Source organism: Anomaloglossus baeobatrachus, chromosome 2 (assembly GCF_048569485.1).
Source record: "Anomaloglossus baeobatrachus isolate aAnoBae1 chromosome 2, aAnoBae1.hap1, whole genome shotgun sequence".
In the NCBI taxonomy this organism is placed as follows: Eukaryota; Metazoa; Chordata; class Amphibia; order Anura; family Aromobatidae; genus Anomaloglossus; species Anomaloglossus baeobatrachus.
In genome coordinates, this window is record NC_134354.1 from 437,776,795 (window position 1) to 437,804,204 (window position 27,410).

General features: G+C 46.6%; 1 protein-coding gene across 2 annotated transcripts in view; it reads left to right on the plus strand.

The window, feature by feature from the left end:
* Positions 1 to 27,410, plus strand: part of RHBDD2 (rhomboid domain containing 2) — a 310,146-nt gene that overhangs the window by 5,158 nt on the left and 277,578 nt on the right. For both annotated transcript variants that reach the window (XR_012750513.1, XM_075336262.1), the window contains exons 2-3: positions 1,062 to 1,463; positions 12,948 to 13,098. Coding sequence is in view for 1 of the 2 variants with exons in the window: in XM_075336262.1 (XP_075192377.1) it covers positions 1,062 to 1,463; positions 12,948 to 13,098 (553 nt within the window). In the remaining variant the exon portion in view is untranslated. The remainder of the gene's footprint in view (positions 1 to 1,061; positions 1,464 to 12,947; positions 13,099 to 27,410) is intronic.

Sequence of the window (27,410 nt, forward strand, 5' to 3'; positions counted from 1 at the left end):
AAATAACGCAAGTGGGAAAGTACCCTAAGGCTATGTTCACAAAAGGCGTTTTTCTTGTGGGGTTTTTTTTTTGTAGTAAAACCTTGGCAGGAAAAAAGCTGCATTTTTTTCTGGTGGATTTTACAGCTTTTTTTGCATGTCCTCATTGCTTTGTATGGGTGAAAAAATGCGGCAAAACCGCTGAAAGAATTGACATGCTGCTTCTTTCAAAAACTAAGCAGGTTGACATTTCAGTCAGGAAAAAAACTGTGTGTGTGTGTGTGTGTGTGTGTGTGTGTGTGTGTGTGTGTGTGTGTGTGTGTGCGCGCGCGCGCGCACGCCCATTAGTTGTCTGGAACCTCATAGGCTTTGCTGGTGCTGTTGAAGCATTTTATTTGCATGGATTTGTATAAAACCAATAAAAAAACGCAACAAAAATGCTGTGTGTGAACATAGCCTAAATTTCCAGGAACTCGAGCAGATAGCCGGTATTGTGTACATCATCGGCACAAGTCACTTCCTGAAGCAAAAGTGAACAGCGCTGGGGAACACTTAAAGGGATTGTCCAGATAAAAGTTACTACCTATCCATACGATCTGTGATAACTTATGGATCCTATCACTTGCCCTCCCACCTACTGGCAGAATAAGGAACTTTTATCTCCCGTTGTACAAGTAATAGCCGCAGTGTGCAGGCTTGACCGCCACTTCATTCTTTACATATGGAACTGCCAATCTGTGTAGGTACCTACAGATATGTGATAACTTGTTATAAGTGGTCAGCCCTTTTCCATACATGTGCAATCTCCCATTCTGGATGAGGCCTACAGTGATGAGTGTCCATGTAATCCATGATCACCAGACGTTCTCCAAAGTATGGGGAACTTATTGCAATGGTCTAGTAGATGTGGATCCTAGGTGAAAGCCCTGACTTCTAAAGAACACCTCTCCAATGTCCTTCAGATATAAATAGGTTTTCTGCGTGTATTCCTTTGTACACATGAGCTTCTCCTCTTTTGTGGTAAGGCGTGAGTGCTGGTGATGGAGTTTTCACATATTGCTCATAAGATCTTCTGTTTTCAGTCCACAGATTGCTCACGTATATTTATTTCCATGAAGATCTCCCAACCTTGATCTGCAGTTGCCTAATCGCTTGGTATTTTGGTGGCGGTTTTGAAGAGAATGTTGGCACAGTGAAGTTCTGCTTCCTCACACCTCTGTTTGCCGTATGGAATGGACTTCTCTACTTGGTTGTTATTGCCATAGGCAGCAACCTCCACTTGGACGGAAAGGTCCAGGGATTTACATCAGTGGCTTTTTCAATGATCAGTGTCTTTATCATTCGCACCATCCTGAGACGACTGATATTCTTTGGGTTCATGGTACCCTCAAAAGTGATGCCACTGTTGTTCCTTATCCCAGCTTTCTTTATTCCACATGCCACTGTCCTTAGTAATGTATGTGGCATAGTGGTGGGAGTTATTTGTATCCTTTTACAAGTAATAAGTGTTGTATGTCATTACCTTCTTTTTGGATAAACTATAGATAGTCTATCCACCAAGTTTTTTAAACGATAGAAAACTCAGTTCTACTCAAACCTCAAACTTGTCAACACTTCTGAAGATTTGGCATATCCTAGAGATTTTACAAAAATTTCCAGAAAATAACGCTTCCTCTTCTATGTCCCACATATTGGCGGCTTTCTGTGCACACTGAGCATAAGCAGAAAGATGCCAATCAGTGGTGTTGGCAGGGGCTGCACCACATGGCAGTAAGTTTACTAGTTTTTCTAGTAAAGATCTCCTACTGATAAAACACTGATATCAAAACTACAGGAAGCAGCCCAGAAAGTGACACATTCCAGGATTTGGGATCTCTGCCCCTACATTATACTGCTCTCAGATTAGGTAGCAGGGGCCCTTAAAGGCAAAGGGTGAAATTTGAAGCAAATTCCACTTTAAATTTTGTACTGTGTATTTTGTGGTAGTTTTGCAGCAAAAATTGATGCAATATTCTAGCACGTTGAACCCGGTCTCACACAAGGAGTATAAATTATATCTAAAAATATACCGTACTCAGTCGCTAGATTTCACAATATAAACTGAATACAGTATTAAATAAAGTTCTTAGGCCTGATGAGCCAGATTAAGTTTCTTTGAAACCCCACTTTATAATGGCTTTATAATTTGAATATTAAAGGGATTTTTCAGCAGCCAAAAAAAAAGGAATTCTGCTATTTTTATTTATTTATTTTTCTTCATCGTTCCTTATGGGAGACCCAGACCATGGGTGTATAGCTTCTGCCTCCGGAGGACACACAAAGTACTACACTAAAAAGTGTAGCTCCTCCCTCCTAGCATATACACCCCCTGGATAACCAAATATAGCCAGTTCAATGCTTTGTGTTCAGGAGGCACAAATCCACACATGCATTCTCATCTGATTTTTGATTTTAAAGAGTTTGAAGAAAAGCGGGTCCAGGCTGGACCCCCGGCATGTCCCTTCTCACCCCACTGTGTCGGTGGTGTTGTTAAGGTTGATTTCAAGGCTGGAGCCTTACATGCCGCGCTCCTTCACCATCCCTCGGGCTCTGGCTTGAAGTGGGAGCCAGCACGGTTCTCACTGCTTTGCAGGAGACCGGTCTCCATCCGCAGCCCTTTCAGGACCCTGCCGGACGGAGCACTCATCCCTCAGGGACCTGGCCCTGCGTCTCACAAGCTAAGTATTTGAGACGTTATTGTCAGCGGGTCCCTTGCATCTTTATTGTGGGGGGGAGTGTATCAGGTTACTTTGGTGACATTTCCGGCCGGTTCTCTGGTTTTCACCTGAGAACCGCGCCGAGGGGGGCCTGCGCGCCGGCCGCATTGTAAAATTTAGGCCCCGGCTTCGGCTGCGGCCTACTTTCGTTTTCACTGCCCCTGCATGTCAGTCATGCAGAGGGACAGTGCGGCGCCGCCCACCGACCGTTCAGCACAGGGGAGGACACTCCTCTCTGAGGAGATGTTTCCCTCCCCTGTATATCTCCTTGGCCCTCCGGTTCCCGCTCTTGGACTAGGCCCTGCCCCCCCTCCTCACTCCGGCGCCATTTTATCAGCGTTCTCACACTGATCGGTGCTGGCTGCTGCATCTCTGCAACCTGTCTGGGGGTCCGAGCTGTGGGATCCGGAGGGCACACAAAACGGTCTGGTAAGCCACAACCTCTGGTTGTGGACCTTCTTATACACTCTCTGGGCATTCTGAAGGAGTGTGTTCTTTACTGCAGAGCCCCCACCTCAGCAGCATGTCTCACACTAGGAGCAAGGCTGCAAGGCTGTACTCAATATGCACTGCATGTAAGCTCGTACTGCCTGAACCGAGCACATATCCTCATTGTGATGCCTGCTCTAACATGGTGGTGCCTCAGCCTGGAGTCTCCCCAGTGGTCCCTCCGGCTGCTCCGGCCCCGGTGGCTGAACCCCCGGCTTGGGTAGAATTGTTTTCTAAGTCCATCTCCCAGTCCTTTGCTGACTCCATGGGACAGCTGTCCCGGACTCTGCTGAGCATGCATCAGCCCCCTTCTCAGGGCGCCTCTGCTGCTTCGGCTCGCTCTGCAGAGCTCACAGAGGATTCTTCATCTGCTCCCAGACCCCGTCCTCCTAAAAGGAGACGCAGGGTCCCCTCTCCTTCTTCGTCCCGCGGCTCCGATTCATGAGCCGACTCGCAGAACGAGGAGGATATTTTTACTGGGGGCTCGGACGCTACCTCCATGTGCCCCATTGATCTGACCGAGGGTGATGCAGATGTTAGTGATTTGATTGCGTCCATTAATTCTGTACTGGACCTCAATCCGCCAGTATCAGAGGAGCAACCCTCTCTGGCAGAAAAGCACCAGTTTACCTTGCCTAAGAGAACAAGGAGTGTGTTCTTTAACCACTCCAGTTTTCAAACCACTGTGTCCAAGCCCAGAGCCTGTCCTGACAAACGCTTCCCAAAGCGTGGTTCTGATGACCGTTTTCCTTTTCCACCAGAGGTGGTCAAGGAGTGGGCTCACTCACCAAAGGTAGACCCTCCGGTGTCTAGACTCTCAGCCCGGACAGTTGTATCTGTGGCTGATGGCACCTCACTTAAGGATCCCACTGACTGCCAGGTTGACCTCCTGGCCAAGTCTGTCTATGAGGCGGAAGGGGCCTCGTTCTCCCCATCCTTTGCAGCAGTGTGGGCTATCAAAGCCATCTCTGCTTCCCTAGAGGAGATGCATTCCCTCACTAGGGACTCTATGCCTGAATTCGTTGCCTTAACTTCCCAGGCTTCAGCCTTTTCAGCCTACGCCATGTCTGCCATTCTGGAGGCCTCTCACCGCACTGCGGTGGTCTCCGCTAATTCTCTCGCTATCCGCAGGATCTTGTGGCTTCGAGAGTGGAAGGCAGATGCTTCTTCAAAGAAGTACCTTGCTGGGCTCCCATTTGCTGGGTCCAGGCTGTTCGGTGAACAACTGGATGAAATAATTAAGGAGGCTACTGGCGGGAAGAGTACTTCCTTGCCACAGACTAAAACCAGGAAGCCTGTCCAGGGCAGGAACCAGTCGAGGTTTTGTTCCTTTCGTTCCTCTAACTGGTCGTCCTCTAAGCCCTCGGCCTCGTCCACTAACTCAGCCAAGGACCAGAAGCCCACCTGGCGCAAGAAGCCGCGTCCACAAAAGTCCGCAGGAGCTGCTGCCACCAAGGCAGCCTCCTCTTGACTATCTGGCCGAGCCAGCAACGTCCTTGGTCGGTGGCAGGCTCTCCCACTTTGGCGACGTGTGGTTTCAACACGTCTCCGATCAGTGGGTGCGGGATATCATCTCCCACGGCTACAGGATAGAGTTCTCTTCCAGCCCGCCAAACAGATTTTTTCTGTCAACTCCCCCCTGCTCCAAGGCCGCCGCCTTCTCTCAGGCCGTGGCATCCTTGCAGGCCAACGGAGTAATTGTACCAGTTCCCGCCAGGGAACGGTTCAGAGGTTTTTACTCAAATCTCTTCCTGGTCCCCAAAAAAGACGGTTCCTTCCGGCCCATCCTGGATCTCAAGCTTCTCAACAAGCATGTTCAGGTGCGGCATTTTCGCATGGAGTCTCTGCGATCAGTCATTGCCTCAATGACCCAAGGAGATTTCCTGGCATCCATCGACATCAGAGATGCCTATCTGCATGTGCCAATTGCAGTTTCACACCAGCGTTGGCTACGTTTTTCAATCGGAGAGGAACATTTCCAATTCGTGACTCTCCCCTTCGGGTTAGCCACAGCCCCTCGAGTATTTACCAAGGTCATGGCAGCAGTGGTTGCGGTTTTGCACCTCCAGGGGTTGGCAGTGATTCCTTACCTGGACGACCTTCTTGTCAAGGCTTCATCCAGTGCAGACTGTCAGCGGAGTGTCTCGCTCACTCTCGCCACTCTTGTTCAATTCGGGTGGCTTGTCAATCTGCCCAAGTTCACTCTGACCCCGACCCAAAAACTCACGTACCTAGGGATGCAATTCGAGACTCTGCCGGCACTTGTCAAACTGCCCTTAGTCAAACAGCAGTCCCTCCATCTGGCGGTGCGCTCTCTGTTGAGGCCCCGCCGTCATTCCATCAGACACCTCATGCAGGTGCTGGGTCAGATGGTGGCGTCAATGGAAGCGGTTCCCTTTGCCCAGTTCCATCTGCGTCCTCTGCAGCTGGACATTCTCCGCTGTTGGGACAAGCGGACTTCTTCATTGCACAGGTTGGTGGCTCTGTCGCCACAGACCAGGAGCTCTCTTCAGTGGTGGCTTCGGCCCCTCTCTCTATCTCAGGGACGCTCCTTCCTGACCCCGTCCTGGGTGATCCTCACCTCGGATGCCAGTCTATCCGGCTGGGGAGCAGTATTTCTCCACCACCGAGCACAGGGCACTTGGACTCCATCCGAATCAGCCCTGTCGATCAATGTGCTGGAAATCAGAGCTGTGCTCCTAGCTCTCGTAGCCTTTCACCACCTGTTGGCGGGCAAGCACATTCGAGTCCAGTCAGACAACGCGACAGCAGTTGCCTACATCAATCACCAGGGCGGCACTCGCAGCCGCCTGGCAATGTTGGAGGTTCAACGCATCCTTCAGTGGACGGAGGACTCCAAGTCCACCATATCCGCAGTTCACATCCCAGGCGTAGAAAACTGGGAGGCAGATTATCTCAGCCGTCAAACCGTGGACAGCGGCGAGTGGGCTCTGCATCCGGCAGTGTTCCGGTCGAGCTGCCGCAAGTGGGGCACTCTGGAAGTGGATCTAATGGCATCCCGGCACAACAACAAGGTCCCGGTTTACGTGGCTCGCTCCCACGATCCTCAGGCCTTTGCAGCGGACGCCCTTGTTCAGGATTGGTCCCAGTTCCGTCTGTCTTACGTGTTTCCCCCTCTAGCTCTCTTGCCCAGAGTCCTGCACAAGATCAGAATGGAGGGCCGTCGGGTCATACTCATTGCTCCGGACTGGCCCAGGCGAGCCTGGTACCCAGACCTGCTCCGTCTGTCCGTAGAGGTGCCGTGGCATCTCCCGGACCGCCCAGACCTTCTCTCACAAGGTCCGTTTTTCCGCCAGAAATCTGCGGCTCTCAGATTGACGGCGTGGCTCTTGAGTCCTGGATCCTGACGGCTTCCGGCATTCCTCCCGAAGTCATCTCCACTATGACTCGGGCTCGGAAGTCTTCCTCGGCCAAGATATATCACAGGACCTGGAGAATTTTCCTGTCCTGGTGTCGTTCTTCCGGCCATGCTCCTTGGCCTTTCTCCTTGCCGACCATCCTGTCCTTTCTGCAGTCTGGTCTGCAGCTAGGACTATCCCTCAATTCCCTCAAGGGACAGGTCTCGGCTCTGTCAGTGTTGTTCCAGCGGCGTATCGCCCGGCTGGCTCAGGTGCGCACCTTCATGCAGGGCGCATCTCACATCATTCCGCCTTACCGGCGGCCTTTGGATCCCTGGGACCTTAATCTGGTCCTCACGGCCTTGCAGAAACCCCCTTTTGAGTCACTTAGGGAGGTTTCTTTGTCTCGTCTTTCACAGAAAGTGGTCTTTCTAGTGGCCATAACTTCCCTCAGGAGAGTCTCTGATTTGGCTGCGCTCTCTTCGGAGTCACTTTTTTGGTTTTTCATCAAGACAAGGTGGTTCTCCGTCCGACTCCGGAATTTCTTCCTAAGGTGGTCTCTCCTTTCCACCTTAACCAGGATATTTCCCTGCCTTCCTTTTGTCCGGCTCCTGCTCATCACTTTGAAAAAGCGTTGCATACTCTGGATCTGGTGCGGGCGCTCCGGATCTATGTGTCTCGCACCGCTGCTCTTAGGCGGTGCACCTCTCTTTTTGTGCTGACCACTGGTTGGCGTAAGGGCCTCTCGGCTTCTAAGCCGACCCTAGCTCGTTGGATTAGGTCGGCCATTTCCGATGCCTACCAGTGTACTCAAGTGCCTCCCCCGCCGGGGATCAAGGCACACTCGACCAGAGCTGTCGGTGCCTCTTGGGCTTTCAGGCACCATGCTACGGCTCAGCAGGTCTGTCAGGCTGCCACTTGGTCCAGTCTGCATACCTTTTCGAAGCACTACCAAGTGCATGCTCATGCTTCGGCAGATGCGAGCTTGGGCAGACGCATCCTTCAGGCGGCTGTCGCCCATTTGTGAAGTTAGGTTTCGCCTACTTTTCAGTTTTCTGTTTATTCCCACCCATGGACTGCTTTGAGACGTCCCATGGTCTAGGTCTCCCATAAGGAACGATGAAGAAAAAGAGAATTTTGTTTACTTACCTACCGTAAATTCTTTTTCTTATAGTTCCGACATGGGAGACCCAGCACCCTCCCTATTGCCTGTTGGCAGTTTTCTTGTTCCGTGTGTTTTCACCGGCTGTTGTAGACAGAGGTTTCGGTTGTTCCGGGTTTTGCTCTATCTCTACTTGTGGGTGGATGTCCTCCTTCAGCTTTTGCACTAAACTGGCTATATTTGGTTATCCAGGGGGTGTATATGCTAGGAGGGAGGAGCTACACTTTTTAGTGTAGTACTTTGTGTGTCCTCCGGAGGCAGAAGCTATACACCCATGGTCTGGGTCTCCCATGTCGGAACTATAAGAAAAAGAATTTACGGTAAGTAAACAAAATTCTCTTTTTTTTTTTTTTATGGTTGCGCTGCTTACCAATTTGGAATAATTTTTTTTACATTTTGATCGGAGTTTTACAAATGCAGCTAAACTAAATATGCAGGGGGTTTTTTTGTACAGTGCCTTGCAAAAGTATTTGGCCCCCTTGAATTTTTCAACCTTTTCCCACATTTCAGGCTTCAAACATAAAGATAAAAATGTTATTGTGAAGAATCAACAACAAGTGGGACACAATTGTGAAGTTGAACGAAATTTATTGCTTATTTTAAACTTTTTTTAAAAAAATAAATAACTAAAAAGTTGGGCGTGCAATATTATTCATCCCCTTGAGGTCTCATTCACATGACCGTTCCGTTTGTCCTGGTCAGTTCCTGTTCTTTTGCGGACCCACGGACAGGACCGTCTTTTCAATGTCTTTTATGTAGGATCGGATAGCACACGGAAGAATTTCCGTGTGCTTCCGATTCTACAAAAAAAACACATTGGATGCTGTATGTCCGTTCCGTTATTATGGATCATTGTCCTATTCTGTTCTGTAATAACGGACCATGACTCAATACAGGTCAGTGGGCCTGCAAAATCCCTGGAAGCCACATGGAAGCACTTCCGTGTGACCTCCGTCGGGTGCCCGTGCAGTCTGTGTCCCGCGGCTGCCCACACTGCGGTATCGGCAGCTTCTCACACTGCAGTGCGAGAAGCCGCGGGGATGACGAGTGCTGCTGTCAGGAGGTTGGATGAGATCATTACCTGCTGTGACGATCTCCTGTACTCCTGACGTCAGCGCTGTCACTGCCTTCTATGCCCGCCGCGTTCTCACATCAAGTCTCGCGGGTGGCCCGAGACTGTCGCTAGTGGTGACATCACGTGCTCCCGCGATTCTTCGCTGTGAACGCGGCGGGCATAGAAGGCAGTGACAGCGCTGACGTCGGGAGTACAGGAGATCGTCACAGCAGGTAATAATCTCATATAACCTCCTGACAGCAGCGCTCGTCATCCCCTGCAGTGACCTGGGCTGACCCTTTGATGTTAGCTCAGGTCACTGCACTGCTCTCCCAGCCAATGGGGAACATTCTGTTCTTCATTGACTGGGACATTGACTATGGTATGGATCGTCGTGGGACCCCCTTATTGGATTACGCCGGATTTGGATTTGATTGTTCTTTTCAATAAATTGGTGAAAGAGGGAATGTTTTGGGGAGTGGTTTTTTTTCAAATAAAACTTTTTTTGTCAAATTTTTTTTTATTACTGACTGGGTTGGTGACGTTGGGTATCTGATAGACGTGTGACATCACTAACCCCAGGGCTTGATGCCAGGTAATATTACACATCTGGCATCAACCCCATATATTACCCCTTTTGCCACCTCACCAGGGCAATGGGATGAGTTGGGGCAAAGCGCCAGGATTGGCACATCTAATGGATGCGCTACTTCTGGGGCGGCTGTAGCCTGCTATTTTTAGGCTGGGGAGTGTCCAATAACAGTGGACCTCCCTAGTCTGAGAATACCAGACCACAGCTGTCCGCTTTACCTTGGCTGGTGATCCAATTTGGGGGAGACCCCGTGTTTTTTGTTTTAAATTTATTTTTGTAATTTAAAATAACAGCGTCGGGTGCCCTCTGTTTTGGATTACGAGCCAAGGTGAAGCTGCCAGCTGTGGTTTGCAGGCTGCAGCCGTTTGCTTTACCCTAGCTGGCTACAAAAGATAGGGGGGATCCCACGTCATTTTTTTTTTTTTTAATTATTTTTTGGCTAAACACAAGGCTAAGCACCCTTTAGTGCTACATGAAAGTCACAAAAGGGTGCCAGCTTAGAATAAGCAGGGGGTGAGACATTATATATATCCATTTATTCATTCATCCCTCTATCTCTCGGTCTCTATATCTATCCATCTCTATATCTACTCATCAATTTATTTGTTGCTGCTTCCGTTTTTTTGCGGTCCACAAAAAAAACGGAAGGCACACGGATGACACACGGACCGTATAGGAAACGGATGTCACACAAATGCCACACGGATGCATCCGTGAAAATAACGAACCGTTTTTTGCGGCCTGCAAAAACGGAACGGTCATGTGATTGTAGCCTGAAGCTAATACTTTGTAGCGCTACCTGTTGCTGCGATTACAGCTGCAAGTCGCTTGGGGTTTGTCTCTATCGGTTTTGAACATCGAGAGACTGAAATTCTTGCCCATTCTTCCTTTACAAACAGCTCGAGCTGAGTGAGGTTAGATGAAGAGTGGTTGTGAACAGCAGTTTTCAGCTCTTTCCACAGATCTCGATTGGATTCAGGTCTGGACTTTGACTTGGCCATTCTAACACCTGGATACGTTTATTTGTGAACCATTCCATTGTAGATTTTGCTTTGTTTGGGATCATTGTCTTGTTGGAAGACAAATCTCCGTCCCAGTCTCAGTTCTTTTGCAGACTCCAACCTGTTTTCTTCAAGAATGGTCCTGTATTTGGCTCCATCCATCTTCCCATCAATTTTAACCATATTACCTGTCCCTGCTGAAGAAAAGCAGGCCCAAACCATGATGCTGCCACCATCATGTTTGACAGTGGGTATGGTGTGTTCAAGGTGATGAGCTGTGTTTGCTTTTACGCCAAACATATCGTTTGGCATTGTGCCCAAATAGTTCAATTTTGGTTTCATCTGACCAGAGCACCTTCTTCCACATGTTTGGTGTGTCTCCCAGGTGGCTTGTGGCAAGCTTTAAACGACACTTTTTATGGATATCTTTGAGAAATGGCTTTCTTCTTGCCACTCTTCCATAAAGGCCAGATTTGTGCTGTGTACGACTGATTGTTGTTCTATGGACAGACTCTCCCTCCTCAGCTGTAGATCTCGGCAGTTCATCCAGAGTGATCATGGGCTTCTTGGCTGCATCTCTGATCAGTCTTCTCCTTGTTTGAGATGAAAGTTTGGATGGACGGCCGGGTCTTGGTAGATTTTCAGTGGTATGATACTCCTTCCATTTCAATATGATCACTTACACAGTGCTCCTTGGGATGTTTAAAGTTGTGGAAATCTTTTTGTAACCAAATCCAGCTTTAAACCTCTCCACAACAGTATCACGGACCTGCCTGTTGTGTTCCTTGGTCTTCATGATGCTATCTGTGCTTTAAACAGAACACTGAGCCTATCACAGAGCAGGTGCATTTATACGGAGACTTGATTACACACAGGTGGATTATATTTTTCATCATCAGTCATTTAGGACAACATTGGATCATTCAGAGATCCTCAATGAACTTCTGGAGTGAGTTTGCTGCACTAAAAGTAAAGGGGACGAATAATATTGAAACCAGATAATGTAGTTCTAGCGCTATTCCCTGTATAACCTGGTTGGCAGCTAGATAATGGCAAACGCCCTTATTTTTGCCAGAGAAATTAATTTATGTGTAAAAATAAAATTTTATAAATATCTGCGCCAATTTCAGTTAGTAATAAACGTCTATATTACGATTAATAGAGTAAAATAGACCGAAAGGAAACAATGTTTTTGAAATAATTTTCTTAAAATTTGCACTTTTTTATTTTCCACCAAAAAATATATATGTCATTATTCCATTAAGGAAAATGGTTTTGGTGGAAAATAAGTGCACATTTTAAGAAAATTTCAAAAATATTGTTACCTTTCGGTCTATTTTACTCTATTAATCGTAATATAGACGTTTATTACTAACTGAAATTGGCACAGATATTTATAAAAAATTTTATTTTTATTTTTTTCACATAGACGAAAAATATTGCACGCTCCACTTTTCAGTTATTTATTTTTTTCACAAAACTTAAGCAATAAATTTCATTTAACTTCACAATTGTGTCCCACTTGTTGTTGATTCTTTGCCATAACATTAACATTTTTATCTTTATATTTGAAGCCTGAAATGTGGGAAAAGGTTGAAAAATTCAAGGGGGCCGAATACTTTCGCAAGGCACAGTAGCTAAAGATAATCCACTCGCTTGTACTGTACACAGCAGTGCATCAGTATTGCTGTATATAGTAAGATTCACGGTTTTCTATGAATGCCAGCTACAGTCTAACTATCACACTAGTATCACAGTGACAGGTACGGTGGTCTTCATCTGTCATGGCATCACATCAGCACTCAGTGATCATGTCACAGGCAAACGGATCGGCACATAGAATGACACACTCCCCAGCCGCCGTGCTTTAAAATCCGTTATCAGAAATTGACAGGGACATTTAACAGATGGGGCAGAGCTTCACTTGACTTGTGGCTGCTAGAGGCAGATGATGGCTGAATAACACAGCCATCATCTGCTGGAAAAGATGCAGGCTCCCAAGCAGAGTCAGGGAACTGACATATGACATAACTGTACGTCATGTTGGGAAGAGGTGAAAAGTAAAGTCTGTGATCCATCGGTCATGTGACTGCGTGTATGTGATCTGACTATTTGTGGCCACATGCCGATTAGATTGTAATTTGCTTCTCTCAATAGAACAATAACTTCTAGACTTAAAAGCATCCCACATAAAAATTAATATTCACCTTATGGACCAGCGCTGTTCCTATGATGTTGGGACTGTGTCTCCCTTCCTGGCAGTCAGTTGACATTTTTGCGTTGTAACCGCTGCAGCCGATCAGCGGCTACTGATCGGTTGTAGTCTTCATTCTGTTAAATAGGGTATCCAGAGGATCCAACACTGACATCTTAGGAACCTCTCTAGTCTGGGAACTAAATGTGTTTTTTATTTTATGTGGGGTACGTTCGCAGTTAAGAAGGTGGTGTCTTGTAGTGGACAACCTCTTTTAAATAAAACCAGTGCATTAGACATGGATGTGAGTGGACTGTTTTGCATGATTTACATTTGCTATGTATTCTTTAACTATAAACAGATGGTTTGGGTGGCTGCTTTTTCTTGGACCCCCCAGAATCTTTATTTTCACGAGTGGATCAGATGGTACCATTCCGGGTATTAAAAAGAGTCCAAATTTGGAGGTACATCCCTGCAACTTCCACAGAAAGGACGGCCTCGCAAACCAGAAAGTGAGTTGCCTTGTATTCATGTAATATGGCTGCCTCTATCGTATGTAGGTGATATGTTGTTCAGGTAGAATTATTGCTCTGTAATGGCCATTGGAGAAAAAAGTCTTATCCTGACTATATACTGTAAAAGCAAATTTAGTTTCACATTTGGTTTACTGGTCTACAATGCCTTGAAAAATTATTCATACTCAGTAAACTTTTCCCAATTTTTTTTTCTTACACCCACAAACTTAAATTATTATTTATTATTATTATTTATTATTATAGCGCCATTTATTCCATGGCGCTTTACAAGTGAAAGAGGGTATACGTACAACAATCATTAACAGTGCAAAACAGACTGGTATAGGAGGAGAGAGGACCCTGCCCGCGAGGGCTCCCAGTCTACAGGGAATGGGTGATGGTACATTTTATCTGACATACCAACACAAAGTAGCAAGTATTTGTAAAGTGTACGGGTTTTTTTTTAAACATTTTAAAAATTTAAATTAAAAATTGTGACATGCATTTGTATTCAACCCCCCCGGTGTCAATACTGTGTAGCATCACCTTTTGCTGCAATAACCACTGCAAGTCTTTTGTGGTATGTCTTTTCCAGCTTTGCACATCTAGAGGCTGAAATGTTTACCCGTTCTTCTTTGCAAAATAGCTCTAGCTCAGTGAGATTGGATGGGGAGTGTCTGTGAACAGCAATATTCAATTCTTTTCACACATTCTGTTGTATATAGGTCTGGACTGTGACTGCATCATTCACCGACATGAATATGCTTTTATCTAAACCAGGGGTCAAGACATTTTTGTCCTGAAAAACCACTTAGATATTTAAATCTTAATTTGGTGGCTGTACAAAATTTTCAACTTGCAATTTATCCTGCTGTGTTTGGTCAAACACTGAATTACAGTATATCAGAAAAAATAAGTACTCCCCTCAAATATTTGTAAATATTTCATTGTATCTTTTTATGGCACTCTTCATGAAGATATAACACTTTGACACTGTAAGGTAGTAAGTGTAGCACTTGTATAACAGTAAATTTGGTGTCTTATCTAAATAACTCGACACACAGCCATTAATGTCTAAACCGCTGGCAACAAAAGTAAGTACACCTATAAGTGAAAATGACTAAATTTTGCCCTATTAGCCATTTTCCCTCCCCATTGACATGTGACTCATTAGTGTTACAAAGTCTCAGGTGTGAATGGGGAAAAGGTGTGATAAATTTGGTGTTATCGCTCACACACTTTCTCTTACTGGTCACTGGAAGTTCAATATGGCACGTCATGGCAAAGAATTCTCTGAGGATCTGGAAAAAAAGAAATGTGGCGCTACATAAAGATGGCCTAGGCCAGTGATGGTGAACCTATGGCACTCGTGCCAGACAGGGCACGCAGAGCACTTTGTGCTGGCACGCACGCCGTCGCCACAATCAGCCACTTTGCACTGTCGGTGTGATCGCGCCGGCAGTTCAATGTAGTGTTTAGCAGAGGAGACATTTCTCCTCCCTCTGACACTGCTCCTCTCCTGGGCCGCAGGCCTGTTGCCTAGGAGACGGAGGAGCGTCAGTAGGCGGCGCCGGCGTCTTGTGGCCGCGCGGTGGAGCGGGTGCTAGAAGGTGAGGTTTTTTTTTATTTTTAAGCTGTGTGCGGCTGTGCCAAGGTGTGGGGGAGACAGAGCCAGCACGGGGCAAACCCATGGGAGCACGGGACAAACCCATGGGATAACGGGGCAAACCCATGGGAGCACGGGGCAAACCCATGGGAGCACGGGGCAAACCCATGGGGGCACGGGGCAAACATGGAGGGCACGGGGCAAACATGGAGGGCACGGGGCATACAAACATGGAGGGCACGGGGCATACAAACATGGAGGGCACGGGGCATACAAACATGGAGAGCACGGGGCAAACATGGAGAGCACGGGGCAAACATGGAGAGCACGGGGCAAACAGAGCAAACAGAGCACGAGGCATACAAACAGAGCACGGGGCATACAAACAGAGCAAGGAGGAAAAAAAGGGGCAAACAAACAGAGCACGGGGCAAAAAAACGGAGCACAGGGCAAACATGGAGAGCACGGGGCAAACATGGCTGCAAGAATGGGGGAAACGTGCAAAGATGTAGAGAAACGTGCAAAGATGGGGGAAACTTGCAAAGAGATGAGAAACATGCAAAGATGGGGGTAACATGGCTGCAAGGATGGGGTAAACATGCAAGGATGGGGTAAACAGGTAAACATGCCAGGATGGGGTACATTTAGCATGAAGGGGAACATGCCAGAAAGGGGTACATTTACCAGTATGGGGATACATTTACCAGAAAGGGGGGGGGACATGAAAGGATGGGGGGAAACATGCCAGGATGGGGGTACATGAACATGCCAGGATAGGAAACATTTAGCAGGAAGGGTGACATTTACCAGGATAAGGGAACATGCCTGGATGAGGTACATTTACCAAGATGGGGTCATTTAACAGCATGGGGGAACATGCCAGGATGGGATACATTTACAATGATGGGGTACATTTACCAGGAATGGGGTACATTTACCAGGATGGGGAATATGCTGGGATGGGGTACATTTACCAGGATGGGGCCATGATGTGGACAAATATACCAGAATGTACGGAATATATATCAGGATTGGGGACATGTTTACCAGAAAGTGGCCAGGAAGGGGGACATAACTACACAATGAAGGAAGAGGGGAGCAACTCGTATGTCTTTATGGGATTTCAAGATGTTCAGACTTTGAAATGTAGATGTGGATTACTGGGTGACATCTGATTGCATTCCATGCTAAAATCTCTGTCTAATATGCTGCAATTTTTTCCAGAAAGATCAATCTGTTGATCTGTTGATCTGCTGTGTCTGGAAAGGGCTGGAAAGGGCAGTGGCTCAGCTTCAATGTGTGGTAAGCATGCATGAGCGTGATGCCCCCTGCTGAAGAGAAGAGAAGACGGCAAAGGTAAGGTTAAAATCAATTATTTAAATAATAGGATTGGTTGGCACTTTGGAAAAAAAAATGGGTTTAGGGCTACAGTTTCGGCACTCGGCCTGTAAAAGGTTCGCCATGACTGGCCTAGGCTATAAGAAGATTACCAACATCCTGACACTGAGCAGCAGCATGCAGGCCAAGACCATATAGCAGTTTAACAAGACAGGCCCCACTCAGAACAGGCCTTGCCATGGTCAACCAAAGAAGTTGAGTGCACATGCTCAGTGTCATATTCAGAGGTTGTCTTTTCAAAATGGATGTATGAGTGCTCCCAGCATTGTTACAGAGGTTAAAGAGGGGTAGGGTGAGCCTGTCAGTGCTCAGACCACATGCTGTACACTGCATCACATTGCTTTGCATGGCTGTCATCCTAGAAGGAAGCCTCTTCTAAAGGTGATGCACAAGAAAACCCACAAACAGTTTGCTGAAGATAAGCAGACTAAGGGCATAAATTACTGGAACCATGTCGTGTGGTCTGAGACCATGATAAACTTATTTGGTTCAGATGGTGTCCAAGCGTGTGTGGCAACAACCGGGGAGAAGTACAAAGACAAGTGTGACTTGTCTACAGTCAAGCATGGTGGCGGAAGTGTCATGGTTGGGGCCTCATGAGCACTGCCGACTGTGGGGAGCTACAATTCATTGAGGGAACTATGAATGCCAACATGTACTGTGACATACTTAAGCAGAAACTGGGCTGCATGGCAGTATCCCAACATAACCCCAAACACACCTTCAATGCATCCACTGCCTTGCTAATGTAACTGAGGGTAAAGGTGCTAGAATGACCAAGCATATCTCCAGACCTAAACCCTATTGGGCATCCTCAAACGGAAGCTGGAGTCCCTACCATCCACCAGGTCCGTGATGTCGTCATGGAGGAGTGGAAGAGGATCCCAGTGGCTCCTGTGAAGCTCTAGTACACTCCATGCCCAAGAGAGTTAAGGCAGTGCTTGAAAATAATGGTGGCAACACAAAATATTGACACTTGTGGCACAATTTGGCCATTTTCACTTAGAGGTGTACTCACTTTTGTCGCCAGCTGTTTAGATTTTAATGGCTGTGATCCTATAAAAAGAAAATTGTACACTGAGAGTCGTGTGAAAACAGAATAAATCTTTATTTAAATAGCAACATAACTTAAAATCCGATATGCACTGGCACCACGTTACTGTGCCCGGTGAGCGGTATATGTTTGATATTTTGTCATTCCAGCTTTATATAGAGGTTTTATATGAACGGGCATTTCAGCTTACCTCTGTGAGCACACGATCTCAGCATGTTAGGTTGATATTCCACCTGTTAGAATGCCTTACTGCTGTATAAACACCTCTTTACCAGGTAGACTTTTTGCACATAATTGTCAAGTTCCCACTGGAGTCCGCTCCTGTGACTTCTGCTTCAATCACCAGGCGACGCCGTGTTCCTGCCGTGGATAGTGCTGGTGATGGGAGAGGAGTTGGTGCCAGTGACTGGTGGGCACAGGCTCCGCTCATCCACTCAGCTGTGTTTCCTTGGGACCTGCAGTACCACTGGCTGACTAGGTGGCATGTGTCTTCCAGCTAAAGTTACCATCATTCAGCCTCAGCCAATGGGAAGACACTACACCCTTTTACTTCCCCCTGCTGGCTACTGCCAGACATAGTTCTGTTTTCCTGTTACCTGGCTCCTTCTCTGTTTTGCTTAGTGACCACCTGTGTTTGGACTTCTGCTTGTTTCCTGACTACCCTTCTGCCTGCCATTTCTGTAAATCGCCACCAGTCCCGGATTTGACCTCTGCTTTGTTTTGATTTACATCCTTGCCTGCGTGATTCTGTCTCTGTTCTGCAATTCCTGGTTTGACCCTGCCTGACTATTACTCTCATCGGACTGCAGCCTTCCACAAGTAGTGATTACCGGGGCCCTGTGTAATTTCAAATCCCTGTATAGAGGTTAAAAGGTTTCAGAGTTCTGGGGGTCCTGCTTTGTGAGCGGCTTTCCTCTAGCGGCTGTTCGTGACAGCCAGTCTGAGTCTGTGGTTCCAGGCAGGCATTAAGGTCCAGTCACACTAAGCAACTTACCAGCGATCCCAACAACGATAGGGATCGCTGGTAAGTTGCTAGGAGGTTGCTGGTGAGCTGTCACACTGCGACGCTCCAGCGATCCCACCAGCAACCTGACCTGGCAGGGATCGCTGGAGCGTGGCTACACGAGTTGCTGGTGAGCTCACCAGCAACCAGTGACAAGCCCCCAGTCTCCTAGTTACAGCACACATCAGGTTAATTAACCCGATGTGTGCTGCAGCTAAATGTGCACAGAGCAGGGAGCAGCGCACACTGAGCGCTGGCTCCTTGCTCTCCTAGTTACAGCACACATCGGGTTAATTGCCTGATGTGTGCTGCAGCTAAATGTGCACAGAGCAGGGAGCAGCGCACACTGCTTAGTGCTGGCTCCTTGCTCTCCTAGTTACAGCACACATCGGGTTAATTACCTGATGTGTGCTGCAGCTACATGTGCACAGAGCAGGAGCCGGCACTGACAGTGAGAGCGGCGGAGGCTGGTATCAAAGGTAAATATCGGGTAACCAAGGACAGGGCTTCTTGGTTACCCGATGTTTACATTAGTTACCAGCCTCAGCAGAAGCCGGCTCCCTGCTGCCTGCACATTTAGTTGTTGCTGTCTCGCTGTCACACACAGCGATCTGTGCTTCACAGCAGGACAGCAACAACTAAAAAATGGCCCAGGACATTCAGCAACAACCAACGACCTCACAGCAGGGGCCAGGTTGTTGCTGGATGTCACACACAGCAACATCGCTAGCAACGTCACAAAAGTTGTTCGTTACCAGCGATGTTGCTAGCGATGTTGCTTAGTGTGACGGGGCCTTTACAGTAATTGTGATTTGCACTGGCACTTTATCTATGCAAATTATCAGACTCCTGTGCATTTCCTTACTAGGGATGCACCCTTGCACATATTTATTTGTATTTTTTACACCAGCATCTATCCCTCTATCTATCAAAGACAGACTTGTGTGCAATTCCTTACCAGGAATGCTCTTTTGCATTAAGCTCCTTATTTGCATAAATTGCTAGGCAGAAACTTTAGCGTATTCTCTATGATTCTCTCTAGCACCTTATTTTATCTAAATTGTATGTACCTGCTCCTATTCCATTTATTCTCCTGCTACTTTGACTTTGCACTCAGCACTTTATATTCTATCTATATTCATATATAATGTATTGAGCATTATTATACAAAAGTGTTAACGTAACATTTGGGCCACCTGCTTGCCACTTACACATTGGTGCCACCTAGTGGCTCCCTTTTAGTTTTTATGGTTTTGGTTTTGTTTTTTAATCCGAAGATTTATGTTTTCACATGACTGTGTACAATCTAAGGTTTCATTCAGTTTTATGTATTGAGTCTTCTTTAAAATGTCCATGTTAATATTTTTTATTGCCTTTTTTCTATTTTCAGTGCTTTTTTCTATGTTGGGGCTGTGGCATATACATCACATAGGAAACGCTGGGGCATACAGTTGAAACCAGAAGTTTACATACACTATCTAAACTGAAACATGCATTTTTTTCTCGGACATAAAATCAGAATAAACCTTTTCCATTTTAGGTCGGTTAGGATTAATAAAATTATATTTGCCAAATGGCAGAATGAGAGAGAGATTGTATAAGGCATTTTTATTACTTTCTGCAAAGTCAAAAACTTACATACATTTCATTAGTATGTGGTACCATTGTCCTTAAACTGTTTGACTTGGGCCAAATGTTTGGATATCTTTCCACAAGCTTTTCACAATAGTATGAATTTGTGCCCATTCCTCCTGACAGAACTGATGTAACTGAGCCATGTTTGTATGTTGTCTTGCTCTCTTACCTGCCTTTTCAGCTTTGCACATTAAATTTTCAATAGTATTGATATGAGGGCTTTGTGATGGCCACTCCAAAACATTGATTTTGTTATCCTTAAGCCACTTTGTAACCAGTTTGGCAGTATGCTTCAGGTCATTGTCCATTTGGAAGACCCATTTCCGCCAACCTTTAGGTTTCTGGCTGATGACTTAAGATGTTACTTCAGTATTGCCACCTAATCTTTTTTTCCTAATGCCATCTATTTTCTGAAGTGCACCAGTCCCTCCTGCAGCAAAAAGACCCCACAACATAACGCTGCCACCCCTATGTTTCACAGTTGGAATGGTGTTCTTAGGCTTCAAATCTTCTGCCCTTTTCCTCTAAACGTAATGATGGTCATTATGGCCAAACAGTTAAATTTTAGTTTCATCAGACCACTGGACAGGTCTCCAGAAATTAACGTCTTTGTTGTGTGCATTTGTAAATATAATCTGGCTTTGTTTCTTTTGGAGTAATAGCTTTTTCCTAGCAGAGAGGCCTTTCAGCCCATGTTGATACAGTACTCATTTCACTGTGTATAAAGACACAATCTTACCAGCTTCCGCCAGCATCTTCACAAGGACACAGAACCTGTCTCCTTCCTATGATGTTCAGCCTATGACAGCTGAACATTCCCATCTTGTTTGTACTTGCATCTAATTGTTTGTACAGATGAACGAGGCACCTTCAGGTATCTAGAAATTGCTCCCAAGGGTGAACTAGACTTGTAAGAGTCCACAATTCTCTTCCGGAGATCATGGCTGATTTTTTTTTTTTTTATATATATACTTTGCCATGATGCTGTGTATTAAAATACATCCACAGGTGTGTCTCAGATTAACTCTGATCTTGCCAAAAAAACTATCAGAAGCTTACAAAGACAACCTCATGATATGGGCTGTCCCATATTGTTTAAAAGCATAGTACTCTTAGTGTATGTACATTTTTGACTTTGCAGAAAGTAATACAAATGCATTAACATTTTCGCTTTTTCATAATTCTGGCATTTGACTAATATAAATAATTTTGGTTCCAAATTGACCTAAAACAGGAAAGGTTTATTCTGATTTCATGTCAGATAGTGAGAAAAACAGGCATATGTGTTTGGTTTTTTTGTTTGTTTTTTTATGTAGTATATGTAAACTTCTGGTTTCAGCTCTAGGTCTTGTGGATGACCGTGATGGTTGTGCTCCCGCCTGCAAACTGTATGGTTTTATTTTCTAAAATGTAGCACTGAAAAAAATTCTTTTTGGAGGGCAGCCTGATATGCCTGTTGATATGGTGTAGGAGGATGACCAGAAAAAAACAAAGGTGAACAATATTCTCTTTTTGGGATTTGATAGTGTGCATGGGAATACACCAGAAAAAGAAAACGGAACATTTGATTTGGTTTTATGCTCCGCTGCGGTCTTCGGCTGGGGTTGAGAAGTCTGGGCCAAACCAGGCCTTGTTCATTTTGAGAACAGTCAACCTGTCATCATTTTCAGTTGATCTGTTGTTATGCCCCTAGCTGCACTAAAAAAACACTTTGACAAAAGACTAGCGACAAGACCGGCCAGCACCTCCAAGGCGTAGAGGGAGAGTTCTTGCCACATGTCCAGCTTGGCCATCCATTAGTTGTACAGCACAGTGGACCCTGGTACAGCCCGGCTACGATTTCTTTCACCATCTTCATAAACGTCTCCCTCAATCAAATTGATGAAGTCCAGGTTCCTCACCAGGGGGTCTCCAAACTAAAGGTTTACCCTGTTATACACCAGAGCCGCAGGTAATACTCTGTCCATAATTGGGAGCTTTAGAGATTGGTTTACTTATACATACAATTTATATGTGATGATTATACTCCTGCATTGGACCTTTTTTAGCTTGTTTTTTATAGCTATATATTAATCTTATGGTCCTGGGTGGTGTTTCCTGACACTTGTTCCATCCCTTCAGTTTGTATAGTACTTCTACACAGACCAGGAGTCTCAGATTTACCCGACGGAATTCCAATCGTATTTTGCGATACCTTGAATTTTTACCTCTAGGATCCACTTATATCCTGGGTATCTGGAATAACCTTGGTGTTTTTCTGAGAAAAGCACTGTCAGTGTAACAATCTTTACATTCCCTCTTGATGATTCATTTTGGTGATGTCTTATTCGTGTTTTTAATTGTCTATTGTGGTTTTTTCATAATAAATAAAAATCTGTCTTTTTCACATATACTCTCTAATCATTGGGGATGTCTCATAGATGCCTGCCATGATTAACCTTTGACTTAGTGGCAGCTATGGGCTGCCATTAACTCATTACCTTGATGCCACTGCACCAGGGCAATTCGGGATGAGCCGGGTAGAGTCTGGGGACTGTTGCATCTAATGGATGTGGCAATTCCAGGCGGCTGCTGGCTGATATTTTTAGGCTAGGGGGCTCCCGATAACGTGGGGCTCCCCAGCCTGAGAATACCAGCTTTCAGCTGTGTGGCTTTATCTTAGCTGGTATCAAAATTGGGGGGGACTGCACACTGTCTTTTTTTTTTTTTTTTTTTAATTTTTTTTTTTTTTATTTATTGTACTGCACGATATAGACCCGTCCACCGGCAGCTGTGATTGGTTGCAGTGAGACAGCTGTCACTCAGCTTGGAGGCGTGTCTGACTGCAACCAAACGTAGGCGCTGGTGTGCGGAGGGGGCAGTGAATACGATCTGGAATAATGAGCGGCCGACATATTCAAAAGCAGGAGAAGCCGCCGGAGCAGTGTGACAGCTGTGCAGCGCCGCGTCGGTGAGTATGAGGTGGGGGGGGGGGGGGAGAGCGACCGACAGAGTCCGAGAGAGAGACCAACCAACAGACCGACCGACCCACAGAGAGAGAGACCAGTAGTGATTTTAAACAATTTGGAACATTCTGCTGGACATGCTGAGCATGCTCAGTAGAACGTGATGGAATCCTGCACTGGAATCCGTCACCAAACGCATGGCGACGGAATCCAGCACCATAGACATTCAGTATGCTTCTTAACAGGTCTCGACGGAATCTTGCGGAGTGCGTTTTTTTTACAGCAACAAAAAAACGCTACATTCTGCTTTCCATCCGCCCGGTGCTCAGTCAAAATAACGACTCTGTGTCGGCCGGCGGATGCAACGCAGACACAAGTCTATGGGAACAGCGCATTCCGTTAACGGATTGCGCAATTTTCCATTGCGGCGGATTGCAACAAACGCAAGTGTGAAACTAGCCTTACTTTGGTATGGCACAGATTGTAAATGACCATTCTTTTATCGGACACACTTTCTTTAAAAAAAAAAAAAAAAGTAACATACTTCAAGTGTGGGTGCTCTTGGGAACAGTTGCCCACCTTCTCCCTCTGGTCACCGCACTGCCTCTGATGGCCCTCTTAAAATTCAGTGAGGTCCGGCTGCTGTTCCTCTAAAAAATAATTCTGTGAGGGCTGCATGCAAGGTGTGCATGGGAATATGCCATAAAAGAAAACCACATTTGAATTGGCTTTATGTTCCGCTAATGTCATCCGGTGGGGTTGAGAAGTTGGGAGCCAATGCAGGCCTTGTTCATTTTGAGAAATTTAAGAAATCTGATGCACATTCATTTTTTTTTTTTCCTGACTGAAATGGAAAACTGCTGCTTTTTCACCATTTGAAAGTAATGAGAGTGCAAAAATGCAGCAATATCGCCAGGTGTCAACATAGCTTAAGTGCCTCTTTACACACTACGACATCACTAGCAATTGCTAGCGATGTCGAGCGCGATAGCACCCGCCCCCGTTGTTGTAACGATATGTGGTGATCGCTGCCGTAGCGACCATTATCGCTACGGCAGCGTCACACGCACATACCTGCTCTGCGACGTCGCTGTGACTGCCAAACAATCCCTCCCACAAGGGGGATGTTCGTTTGGCGTCACCGCGACGTCACTAAGCAGCCGCCCAATCAAAGCGGAGGGGCGGAGATGAGCGGGACGAACATCCCGCCCACCTCCTTCCGTCCTCATTGCTGACGGGATGCAGGTAAGGAGAGGTTCCTCATTCCTGCGGTGTCACACATAGCGATGTGTGCTGCCGCAGAAACGAGGAACAACATCGTTACTGCAGCAGCAACGATAATTGAGATTAGAGGGGGATGTCACCGATTTTAGCGATTTTGAACGTTTTTGCAACGATTCAAAATCGTTAATAGGTGTCACACGCAACGACATCACTAATGCAGCCGGATGTGCTTCACAAAATCCGTGACCCCAACGAGATTGCTTTAGCGATATCGTAGCGTGTAAAGCTACCTTAACCCCATAGCGACGGCCTAACGTCTCAAGACGTCGGAAAAACAGGGTACTTATTCTGTTCCGACGCCTTGAGACGTCAGGCCGGAAAAAGCTTGTAGCGCCCCCCAGTGACGAAAAATCTCGGGGGTTTCAGCTACCGGAGGTAGCTGAGACCCCCAAGATTATGAATCGGGGTGTTTTTTTTGGACCTCGTTAATGCGATTGCCGGTATACACCGTATACCGGCGACAACATTAAAAAAAAATAAATGGCCGGTAAAATTGATTTATTTCTCATCTGACGTGATCAAACATGTCAGATGAGAAATAAATATGAGCCCTTAGTGCCCCCAAAGCCCCCGGTACCGGAGAGTCCCCCCACCACCCCTACCCCCCCTCCGGAAAATCCAAGATGGCGCCGACGTGCGCTGAAAACTCCCGCCGCCGCCGGCTCTGCATTAATTTCCCTCCGATCTGAAATGATCAAACCATTTCAGATCGGAGGGAAATGTCCTCCCCCTGACCTCTCCTCCGGTACACCGGAGATCTCTGGTCCCCGGAGCCCCCTCCGGTTCTCCATAGCCGCCTCCCCCCTCCCCCCTCCCCCCTCCGGAGCGTGGAAGATGGCGGCCGCATTCATCCTGCTCTTTCTGCCGCATGTGACACGTCACATGCGGCAGAAAGTTGTCCCCAGGTCCCCCCGTCACCCTCCCCAGCCCCCGGTTTTACGTTACCTGGCTGCTGGTGCTCCGGCCCCGCGATCACGCCGCCTCCTTCTTGAAAGCTGGCGGCGCATGCGCAGACAGCGGCTGTCAGCTGGATCCCTGCAAGCAGGGATGCTGACGTCGCTACTGCACAGGCTGCTCCACTGTGGACCGGGGGAGGGTGAGTGCGGTAATCTGCAGCCACACTCCTCACATGGAGAGACTGCTGTTCTAGAAAATGGGGGGTACGTTCTGTGAGCGTGCCCCTCATATTCTAGAATGAGGTTACTGCAGGTCACTCTGCCCTAGGTTGGACCGGGGCAGTGTGAGTGCAGTAATCTCAGATTACTGCACCCACACTGCTCATGGAGAGCTTGCTCTTCCAGAAAATGGGGGATACGTTCCCTGAACGTGCCCCCCATATTCTAGAAGATCCAGAGTCGGCGTGGGACCTCCAAAATGGATTACAGCGACCGAAATTTTATTTATTTTCAATAAATTGGTAAAAGAGGAATGTTTTGGGGAGTTTTTTTTTTTCAAATAAATTTTTTTTTTGTCTTTATTTTTTTCTATTACTTGACTGGGTTAGTAATGTCGGGTATCTGCCGTGACATCACTAACCCCAGGGCTTGATGCCAGGTGACATTACAGCTGGTATCAACCCCATATATTACCCCGTCTGCCACCGCACCAGGGCGCGGGATGAGCTGGAGCGAAGCGCCAGGATTGGCGCATCTAATGGATGCGCCACTTCTGGGGCGGCTGCGGCCTGCTATTTTTAGGCTGGGAAGAGTCCAATAACCATGGCTCTTCCCACCCTGAGAATACCAGACCCCAGCTGTCTGCTTCACCTTGGCTGGTGATCTAATTTGGGGGGGACCCCACGTTTTGTTTTTTTTTTTTTAAAAAACGCCTGGGGAGCCCTCCAAATTGGTCACCAGCCAAGGTGAAGCTGTCAGCTGTGGTTTGCAGGCTACAGCTGTCTGCTTTACCCCAGCTGGCTATCAAAAATAGGAGGGACCCCACGTCGTTTATTTTAATTATTAATTTTTTGGGGGGCTAAATACAAGGCTAGGCACCCTTTAGTGCCACATGAAAGGCACTAAAGGGCGCCAGCTTAGAATATGCAGGGGGTGGGACGTTATATTTGTTTGACATCTATCCATTCATCCATTGTAGCATTTTAGGCTGTGCGCCCACAATCGGGATTTGCAGCGTTTTGGGCGCAGAGTGTTTTCCCTGCGTCCATAGCGCTGCGTTGTGCAGTAGAAGCACAGTGGAAGGATTTTTAGAAATCCCGTGCCCACTGTGCTTCTCTTCTCCGCAGCATAAACCGACCTGTGGTGCAGCTTCCCGAGCCTCAGCATGTCAATTTATGCTGCGGAGATGAGTGTTCTCTGCAGGTAGCATAGAGCTCCACAGCGGCCTGAACCCAAATCGTGGGCATGGGCAGCTGCATTCTCCCGTGGACAACACTCACATCTCTGCAGGAGGCTGACACTGTATACTAGACGCCGTGTCGCTGGATCATGGCCACATAGCCTAAAAGTGAGACATTTGTTGCTACAGCAACATTTTTGTGAAGTACCTGTGGATTCAAAATGCTTACTATACTCCTGAATAAAATCCAGTTTCCAAAATGGAGTCACTTGTGGGGGGTTTCTAATGTATAGGTACCCAAGGGGCCCTGCAAATGTGACATGGTGCCCGCAATTTATCTCAACTTTTCCAGAATTCAAATGGTACCCCTTCCATTCCAAGCCCTCCCATTTATCCAAACTGAGGTTTTTGGCCACATGTGGGGTATCCCTGTGCTCATAAGACAGTGGATAACAACCTGTTGGGTCCACGGTTTGTTGTTGTCTCTTGAAAAAGTGAGAAATTTGATGCTGAAGCAACATTTTTGTGAAAAAAATGAAAATTTTCAATATGGCAACCTAAGCTTATCAAATTCTGTGAAGTATTTGTGGATTCAAACTGCTCACTATACACCTAGATAAAAGCCTTGAGGTGTCTTGTTTCCAGAATGGAGTCACTTGTGGGGGACAGCCACTGTTTAGGCACCTCAGGGGCTCTCCAAATGCAACCTGGCGTCCGCTATTGATTCCAGCCAATTTTGCAGTCAAATGGCACTCCTTCCCTTCCGAGCCCTGCTGTGCACCCAAACAGTTGATTTCCACCACATATAAGGTATCGCCAAACTCAGGAGAAATTGCACAATAAATGTTATGCTGAATTTTTTCCTTTTACTCTTGTAAAAAAAAAGCTACCTGGTTGAAATAACAATTTTGTGGTAAAATTTTATTTTTTTTTTTTTTCATGGCTCAACGTTATAAAATTCTGTGAAGCACCTGGGGGTTCAGGGTACTCACCAAACATCTAGATAAATTCCTTGAGGGGCCTAGTTTCCAAAATGGGGTCACTTGTGCGGGGTTTCTGCTGTTTAGGTACCTTAGGGGTCCTCCAAAT